General features: G+C 28.5%; 1 protein-coding gene across 1 annotated transcript; it reads left to right on the forward strand.

The window, feature by feature from the left end:
• The first annotated feature begins 1,577 nt into the window (after positions 1 to 1,577).
• LOC145105140 (uncharacterized) lies at positions 1,578 to 2,180 on the forward strand. The gene has a single exon (XM_079042273.1). It carries the CDS (start codon positions 1,578 to 1,580, stop codon positions 2,178 to 2,180), a length of 603 nt encoding a protein of 200 aa, XP_078898399.1.
• The last annotated feature ends 8,677 nt before the right edge of the window (positions 2,181 to 10,857 follow it).

Below are 10,857 nucleotides of genomic sequence, written 5' to 3' on the forward strand. Positions count from 1 at the left end.
TAATTGTTAATGATTGCAACATCTACTTCTACTTTATTTAATTTTTAAGCATCGTACTTTCATATTCGGCCAATTACAGCATCCTACTTTTGTGACCTACCAAACATCAACAAAAAATCCAACATGTGCAACGCACGAGCCTCTTCACTAGTTTTCTTAAAACACAAAACAAAATTGATTAGATTACTCAATTTCCCTATAATTATATAATTGTTTTATTATTAACAACTATATGCACTACAAAAAATATAGGTATTAGTGGCGACAAGCGGCAAATATAGGTATTAGTGGCGACAAGCGGTAGATGTCGCCGCTAAGGGCCCTAATAATTGTCGTTGCTTCCTTGTCGCTAAAGCCTTTTTGCTGCCACTAATATATGTCACCGCTATTGCCCGTTGTCATCGCTAAAGTCGTCACAACTAAAAAGTTTTTTATTTTTTTAGTTTACAGCAGCTGTGACCGTACACAAATTGCTATTTAAATTGTAGAAATGAAAATCCATAATATCATATAAATTTTGTTATAGTGGTGTACGACAATGGGAGAAATGCAAAAATACATAATCCAGAATATTATATAAAATGCATAAGTGGTTTTAGCTAGACAACTAAAAGTTATGGAGAGAACTTTTCGCGAGCAGTAATTTGGAGGCTTTAGCGGGCTAGCGGCGACACCAATAGCCGCTAATAGTGATAGACGATGACTGCCAGCCACTCCATTGGATTGATGTGTCTTACCAACGGCTAGGGTTCATATCACAGGGATCGTTGGGGAAAACTATTAAGACAATCGGGTGTGGGCAACGCGTGTTCCGCGTTATCTTACGTGGCAAGCGCCTTTAACGGTGCCATAACGGAGAACACCGCCCCAGGTGCCCGTTAAAGCGCGTTACGCCATTAGGCGTTATCGTGGTAACGAGTCGTAACGCCAAAAAATGTGCCCGTTGTGCAATTTGTTCGTTGAAAAACGGTAATATTACCGTTTGGTGAAATGGAAAAAAAAATTACTGCTTAATTTAATTTAACTATATCAATACATATATCTCATTTTATTACACTTATATTCCTCTATATCTATCTCTATTTCTCTATATCTATCTCTATTTCATTCAAAACAAAAAAAATCACTATGGATCAAAACCCGAATACCTCTCCTCTGAAGACAAACACATCCACTCCATTAGGTTTTGCGAGATATGAGGGATACATGAACCTTATAAACTCCCAAAACTCACCACAAATTCCATATTCCGGTAATTTTTTCAATTCCGCCTCACCCCCACTACAATTCTCTACCTCACCATTTATGCAACAAAATGCAAACATTCAACAAAATCTTTTTAACACATTCGGTCCCATGCGCCAAACAGTCACACAACCCACACCCACGCAAGAACCCGTTGTCGAGACGCAAGCCGGGGGTAGTCAGAAAGCATCGGGAAAAAAGGGAGACCAAAAAAGAAAGGGAAAGAGGTCGTTGTCGGGACGGACGAAACGGAAGCACCTCCAACATGGTGGACACCGAAGGAAGAGCGTGCGTTGGCGGTGGCTTGGTGCGGTACTTCAAAACAACCAACTATGGGGAACGATATGAAGAGAGTTGCTTTTTGGGATGCTGTAATCGTCAAATTCCGCACAATTTTGAACAAGGGTGACACATATCACAATAATGATATGCTTAGTGGCAAATGGACTCAAATTAGCCAGAAGTGCACCAAATTCAATTCCATATACAACAAACTTTCTTCGCAACGTCAAAGTGGTGCCAATGATTTCGATGTGTTTAGAGCCGCGAGGGAGGAATATCACGTGCAAATGGGGCACGTATTTGAGTATGAAAAAGTATTGGACATAGTGAGGAAAGATCCAAAATGGATGAAAACGCCAACATCATCGGAACAACAATCAAAGAGGTCTCGTGGTTCAGGTTCGGTTGACGTTTCCGACGGACACACGAACATCGACCTCAATGCGGACACCAATGAGATCCCGGACGAGTTTGATGACATCAAGGAAATCTCTCCGCCACGACGACCGATGAGGCGCGACAAAGCCAAGCGTGCGCAACGACATGCGCAGGAGAATGAAAGTCGGCTTCGAGAGCACGACGAAATGAAAAAAAAATCGACGCCCACACGGAAATCGCAAATAAAAGATATGAATTGCAACGGGAGCATTTGAATTTCCTTCGTAAAGAAGCCGAAGAAGATCGTATATCGAAGGATTTAGCAATTCTTACGACAAACAAAGCAAATTTACCACTGAGACGAGCTGAAGTGATACGGAGGATGAATGCAAAGATCGAGAGCAAATACTTAGGCGAAGAATAGTTTGTCGGTGTTTTTTTTTTAAATTATTAGGACTATCGTGTGTTTTTTTTTCAATGTTTTTTTTTTGTTTGTATGGTATTTTTAATTTACTATTTAATGAAATTATGTTTTATTAATTTATATGTTTTTTTTATAGATATATGACATAAATAAAAAAAATAAAACGAATTAGAAATATATGAAGTAAATAAAAAAAATAAAACAAATTAGAATAATAGAAATTAAAAACATTAAAAAAAAATAAAAAATAAAATAGAAAATAATTGGTGTTATCACATGTTATTAGATGTTGCCCATTTCCACCTTGGGTGTTATAACACCAAATTGTGACTAGGATGATGAGGTGGACAATTTGGGTGTGATAACATGTAATAACATGTTGCCCACACCTAGTAGTCTAAGGGGACGCCAATAACGGCACCACAAAACACAGAAGTTTTGTGTCACCGCTGATAGCCGATGTTGACACTATAGACGTCATTTCTTGTAGGGAAACTAAATGAGACTAGTAGATGGATCTAGTTGTCGTTCAAATAAAAAAGATATATCTATATAGTTTACTCACAGTGTTGGCATCTAATTTATAAAAAATACGAATAATATAGTTTATACCAAAAAAGTTAGCTTCTATATGTACAAACCTGCACAAGAAATATAACCCACCAAGCCCCTATGCCTCAAGATTCAAGAAGTGGCATTTAGACATTTCTAGCTCTTGCCCGAGCCTTTGTTGGTTGTTAAACTCTTCCTCTGCATTATTAAATCATTTGTTTTAGTATGACAAGTGATTGTGAATATTGGTGTTATAATAGTTTTTTATTATCAAAAATTTATAGTTTCTACTTCCTCTAAATTGGTGGGATGTTAGTCATGTTACAAAAAGAAACATATGTACATGTAATGGTTGCCAAAATAATCCGTTTAGACTTGTTGCTTTTTACTGCAAATAGAGATTAAAATACGTGTTTGTTGTATTATCTTCGGGGATTCCACCACTAGCCACTTTAACCTTTTTTACATAACATACACTTTTGTGCTTCTTCTCGTTGTCATTGGTTTGTCACCAATCCTACTCTTTTGGTAGTTTTTTCCATTTATCAGCATTTTTAGAACCTTTTTTTTTTAAGTTTTCCCTTAGAAAGCCTCTTTTCATTCTATTTACATATTAATATATATGTGATTGTACTATAAGAAAGCCTTAATTAATACAACTATCACATAAAAATGTTGAAGTACGTTGAAGTCAAAACTATATGTTGCCATACTGCAGAAACCAAACAAATGATCGCAATCATCTGAATGATAAAAATTTGCGTACCAAACTAGTATAATTTTGTGATGTGTTAAGTTACTTTTCGTGAGAACTATAAACCAAGAATAGAATGTCTAAGTGTGTTATCTTGAAGGCTTCCACTACTAAGCCATTTTGATATTCCATCCTTCTAACGTATAGTTTTTGTTGTTCTCATCATTGTCATTATTTGGTCATCATCAATCATATATATATATATATATATATATATATATATATATATATATATATATATATATATATATATATATATATATATATATATATAATTCAGGGTTCTTACTTGTTAAACCACTACAATAAGCATATACAAACTCAACATGCTATCATAGTGCTATTCTAGATATGAGTTTAATGTGTCATCCTATGTTACAAAAAAAAAATTCTACGGTATTACGGATTACGTCATGTCTTTAAATAACAGCTCACTGTTTACTTCATTTCCCTAATTTAAAAAACAAGACGTGTGTTTATTCAAAGGTTAATTTAGTAAATCCATATAATTATACTTACAAATCATGAGAACATGTTTGTATATCGTTTGGCATGAAAGTCGGAATCTTGATTCACATTAATGTATTTAAAACAATATTTTTCAACCCTTCAGATGGTTGTGAAGATATTTGGAAGACACCCGACGTTTTTCTATATATACCGGTCTCTGTCAATTTATCAGGTACCTATTCAAAATTTTCTCTAAATATAATATATTATAGACTTTGATTATTGGTAGTAGTAAATAATATGACAAATGGCCACTAGACCATTCAGAAGACAGAAGGTTCAAGATTCAAAGAATAAGATAACTAGCAACCAATGAATATACTTTGTTGTTCTCTTAATATTCATGGTGACGTTTTTCAAAAGTTTCAGTTGCAGATCCTACATTATATGCAAATAGCAAAAGATACCCCTTATAAATTAACCATAGTTTGATATGACATGCATAATACTATCTGATTTGCAACATTATATTACTATCTGTAAATATCTAAATTATATATCTTTCATTAAAGATGAACTAATTGAACACACATCATTATTATGACTTGTGATATATATCCATGAATTTTTCCAAAAAAAAAGTTAGTAGTTTTTATCCAAAGAAATATTTAATACATTCATCCAATGCAATATCTCCACCGAGTGACATGTTAATTCCTATTTGTAGTTCATACCCAAAACTAGAAGAGGCTTCATTCATCCATGATCCATTCAAGATTCGTTTCATATTGTAAAAGTCGTTTTATATTTTGATCGGTAATAATTATAAAACGTGATATCGTCATATTGACACATTCTTAATCACCTAATCATGTCAGCTCATATAAAAACTTGTTAATATGTAATATTTCGATTATTCAACTCTAAAGAATTACTACCATACATAGTCCTGTAAGGGTGTAAACTGTAAAGTTTATGAATATTATGTTGGAGGTAGATAATGATAAATGATCATATTAAAGGGTATGTAAGTGATGCTCTTGCTTTATTTTACTATATTTTTATTCAACGCCCCCTGGCCCGTGGGAGACGCGGAAAGCCAAAGCCCACACGCCTTTTCTTCCAAGCGGTTTCAGTTTGCTGCATCTGAGTATCTTATTATAAAAATTATAATTGTTTTAACTTTTAAAGCGGATAAGCTGCATTTAAAATAAACGTTTTCTTAATTTAAATTTTATTTAATGGGTGTATATCAAGTTTGTGAACATTTGGTAAGACTGTTTTACTTTTACAAGATCGAGATCGGAACATCTAATCAAAATGCACAACTCTCCAAATTTTATGCAAATGTCTTGTTTGTATAGTACATATTAGTCGAATCTCCGAGCGTTGCGCGTAAATATAATTATTTAATTAAAATAATAATATTTAACAAGTTGTGATTTAATATATATATATATATATATATATATATATATATATATATATATATATAACCAATGTCAATAGCAAACCAAATAAATTTTCCACTGACACAATATCAATTTATAAATTGCATAATGTTAACAACAAATAAATTGTATTTTAAATGATCATTATTGAAATTAGAAAATAATCGCATAAGTAAAAATTTAAATTAATCAATTATAACAATTGTTAAAAATAATATTAAATAGATAATTATATTTAATTTTATTAATAAGGAAGGTGGGTTGATGTCAATGAATAATATTGTTCAAAATATTATGTCAAAGTTAATGTTAATAACATAACCATTTTAAACATGTAATTTTCAACATTTTTACAATATATTTTTAAGTAACACTGCGCAAAGCGTGAGAATTCGTCTAGTAATAATAATTTATTCATTTTTAATCAAAACTTACTTATATACTACTAATATAACTACAATATATATAACAAATAAGTGGAAAATAAAAAAACATTGCACATTAATAACCAGTAGATAAAAAACTTTTGAATGTAATGAAAAATATAAAGGCAAATTACATTAAATTTGAAATTGTAATTATATTTAAATAAAAAAAACTATTGAGTTGTAGTGGGAGTTTTAAACTCTTGATTTGTGCCCAATAATGTAATACAAATATTAACAACTATATGTTATAAAAACAATATTATAAGTATTTATCATTGAAATAATAATTTTTATAATAAGTTATAACTAATCTTATAATAATTTTAAGTATACGTTAAGAAAGATATAAAAAGTTGTGTTTAAATCAAATTGAATTAAGTTCTTGATTTAAAATTATTTTAATTATAGGTATTTTTAACTAATTTATAAATAATTTATTTTAATATTTATTATTATTATTATTATTATTATTATTATTATTATTATTATTTCAAATAACAATAATTTTTTAGCATAATATAACCTATTCTTTAGTTTTATGTTACTTTAAACAATTATTACTTTTTACTAATTAAAAACAACTTATTTGAAATTTTCATTATTATATTTAAAAAAAAATTGTCATATTTTTTTTTATTGTACTTTCATTTTTTTCTTAAACCTATGAAATACTGGAAGAGAACGAACGGTCCAAATAAAATGGTGATTTCAATTTCAAAACTATAGTAATTGTTATGTACTTCAACCAATCTTAAAAAAAATTATGTTAGGAGTGAGTTATGGGAGGAGGAGTGTTACATTTGAGGTATATTTTTATCACTTATATTTTCTTTTAAATATATTAATATTTTATTTATTTTACTTTTTCTTTATGATAAACAATGAATAAGAAAAAGGAAATTGACAAATGTAATAAGATAATTTATTTTTATTACTATAAAAACATTTAAAATTGATTACATTCATATAATTTTTGGTAGAACATAAATAATTCATTCTTATAACATACATACTTATTGACTTTCAACAATAATGTCATATCATATTAAAAATCATTCGTTCTAATTCGTCATTATCACTAACAATTTGGAATACTAATTGTAAACTCTTTTCATCAAAATCAATTATAAACAACTCCATCGATGGTATTTATAACAAAATAAGTGATAGAAACTAACATAGTATATATATAGCATAAAATACATGTTGAATAATGTTCTCTTGTACATAGAATATATTTTCTTAACATAAAAAATAGAGAGACAACATAAAGATATATACATGTTAACAAAGTTAATTGCTCTAACTAATAAGTAGCGTAATTATCAATCCCACTTCATCATCATGTGACTATAGAAAGATGCATAACACATAAACATAGAAAATAATCTTAATTATACCTTTACAAACATACCTAAATTTGAACCTTGGTTAATATCTAAAACTTTACATGCATCCAATTTGAGTTTACATGAATTTAGATTTTGAAAAGTTGCAATTGCTTTCTTACATCCATGGAACCACTCACGTAACTCTTCAAACCCTACAAATATAATCTATCATTTTCTGTTGACATACATACAATATGTAATCTACAAATTTCTTATATAGGCTAAATATTTCATTTAACTCATCAATGAAATAGCATAATTTGAAGAGTTTTAAGAGTTACAAATCATTATATTTCAATTATTCATAAATTAATTTGTATAAGTTGAATAGTCTTGGGAGTTTCAAATGCATGAGGTTCAAGGAAAAATGTTCTTGGGAGTTTCAAATGCATGAGGTTCAAGGAAAAGTGCTAGCTTTATAAGATATATAGATATAGATAGATATAAATATATATATATAGATATAGATAGATAGATAGATAGATATAGATAGATAGATAGATTATATCTATTTATCATAGTTCTAAATAATGTAAGGAGTGACTTGGTGGCGATGTCAAGCCTCAAACTTTTTTAAGTTGTGTCGAACCACATCGTTTGTAAAGTGTGACTTAAGGTGACAATTTTGTATATAATTAATAATTTTATATATATATTCTACTATTATTCATTTTTATATACATATGTGACTTAAGGCGTCATTTTGTCAAAGCTTAGCGGCAAATACAAGCCTTTGATCCATGACGCACCATGGTAGAGTCATGACGAGCTTTTTAGAACATTGCTATTTATTGATTAAGATAATAAAATCAGCTTTAACTTTTTAAACACGAACTATAATCATGTAGCTGCAAACCACAAAATTAGGAATAAAACATTTTAAGCATAAGTACATCTAAAGACAATACATCACAAAAGGACCAACATGAGTGTCATAATGTTGTGTCTAATTCGAGATGAATAGACGAAATGTTGATTCTCTATGACATGTAATGTTCGATTTTAAGTTGAATGAGTGAGTATTTAAAGCTCGACTGTATATAAAGACTAAAGAGATGTGATCAGATCAAGGTAAGATCTTAATATTCTAGTTAGGATCCTAGGATCCAAGTATAGTTAGTGCTTCAGATGCATCCTAGTGTGACCGATATCGCTTTTTTATTTGTAAGACCTTAAGATCATAAAATCTTAAAATCAATATTTGTATCTTAACATAAAATATATATCTAAGACAAAGTTTAGTAGACCATATGCAAACCTAAATGCTACTTGATAGCTAAAAAAGTTAGCTGATAAAAAATAATATTTGATAAAACTAATTGTGGAATGTAAAATGACAAAAAAAACATGTTATAGAACAATTAGTATTATAAGTAATTCGATACATTTCATAAAATTAAATTAAGTACTAAAAACGGTTATTCGATTATTTATGTTTAAGTAGATTTTCTTGCATCACATATCATATTTGCAATATTAACACAAATTTCTCGGATTCCATGACATTGACTCTTGTATGTTATCATATTGGCTTCTTCTATAAGTTATACTTTTTTTACATTAAAATGATAGATGATTCGTACATAACAATTTTTTTTATACACAACAATTCTATGCTTTAAAATATTTTAGAGTATAATCCTATAAAATATAAATTGTTGTGTATTGACAAAAATTAATGTGTAGGTTCTTACATCCTTATTAATATCATCATAAATTTGTTGTATAACAACTTAACTTTGAAGTTATTTTATGGTTTTTTTAAACATGACAGTCTGAAAACTAAATAATAACAAAAAAAAACTTAGCAAAATAAGCTATTTGGGTGTGAGATGTAGTATAATAATTAATATCTACAAGTTTCTATTATATTTTTACATAAAAATAAATATTTAATCATCTTAAATGAAATTGAACTTTTATTAATCGACTGTACGTTTTAAAAGGATTAAAATCTTAAAACTTCTCATTTTTTTATATATAAATCAAAATTGATTAAAAAAAATTCATGTGTAGTTTTCTTTATTAATTTAGACGTTTTATTTGTTAAGACGAACATAACATTATTTTATGTGTTTTAAGATGTATACATACAACATATTATTTGATATGTAATTGAATAAATATTCGATTAATTTTTACAGGTTTTACCAAGTGGGGTTACGAGATAACCAAATCAACAAATATATAGTGAAATGAACCGGAATGTGATGCTGTGTTTTGAATAGTTCCCAAAATAACTAACATCTCCGTCAAAATATTAGAATTACTGATGGGACCAAAATGTGGAGTTAAATCAATATCAAGAAAAAAAAAACAGTAAAAAACTTCATTGTATTTCTTTTAAGGCAAAATAATGTTATTTTATATTAACAACTAATAATGGACACAGTATTCCAAGATACACAAGTTGGATTAAACTTTTACTATCATATTTTAATTCAACCAATGAAACTATAAATCGTGTTACAAAGTGTTTTTTGTAACCAACCATGCACATTTCATCCACTGATTAAAATCAAAAGTAATAACATAATTATATTTAATTAAATAAGAATCTGATTCTTAGAGGTAAATAAAATGATAAATAAATGAGATTCGTAGTAGATCTCAAGCCCAAATCACATATTTGTATGGTATGGAGAATATTTATGTGTGAGGATGTTGTTAACAAAAGAAATCAAGGTTCATTTCGTTATAAATCATAATCACATCTTTATCTTTTTATGTATATAAACTATAACTAAGTTGTATATAACCGACCATAATTATTCTACCAATCAAAACAAAAATTAATAATATGGTCATATTTAATCAAATTTGAATTTGATTCATAAACATAAAAATAATAATAATAATAATAATAATAATAAAAGACAATTTTAAGAAAAAAAATCCAAATTTATTTCTTCATAAATCAATACCTTTTTTTTTTAACTCTTTTTATGTATCACATAAATAACCCATGCTTATCAATTCACATCTACCCTAATAAATAACAATAATTTTGCCACATGTCATTCTCTCATTCAATTGACCACATGTCATTTTGTTATAATTTTGAGATATATTTATTTTCCACTTGTCATTACTTCATTTTTTATTTCTAATATATCATTAATTTAGTTTCTCTAAATTAAACCTACTATAATGACTATTAAATTTAAATTTTAAATTTTAAATTTCAATTTTAGTTTCAAACAAATTTACAGTTTAAACCTTTGTGTTTAACATTTTATTATAATTAACACGTTTAATACACGAGTCTGATAACTAAATACATAATTTTAATTTATTTATTTTTTGCATGTTTTTTTTTATAATTTTCAAATTCAAGTAAACTTCCCATTTAATTGTTTCTATTTAACATTTCGTTTTAATCAACCCGTATAATATACGAGTCTCACAACTATCTACCCTAATAAATAACAATGATTTTGCCACATGTCCTTCTCTCATTCAATTGACCACATGTCATTTTGTCATAATTTTGAGATATATT

The sequence above is a fragment of the Lactuca virosa genome, chromosome 4 (genome assembly GCF_052849685.1).
Source record: "Lactuca virosa cultivar CGN04683 chromosome 4, Lactuca_virosa_CGN04683_v6, whole genome shotgun sequence".
Taxonomy (NCBI): domain Eukaryota; kingdom Viridiplantae; phylum Streptophyta; class Magnoliopsida; order Asterales; family Asteraceae; genus Lactuca; species Lactuca virosa.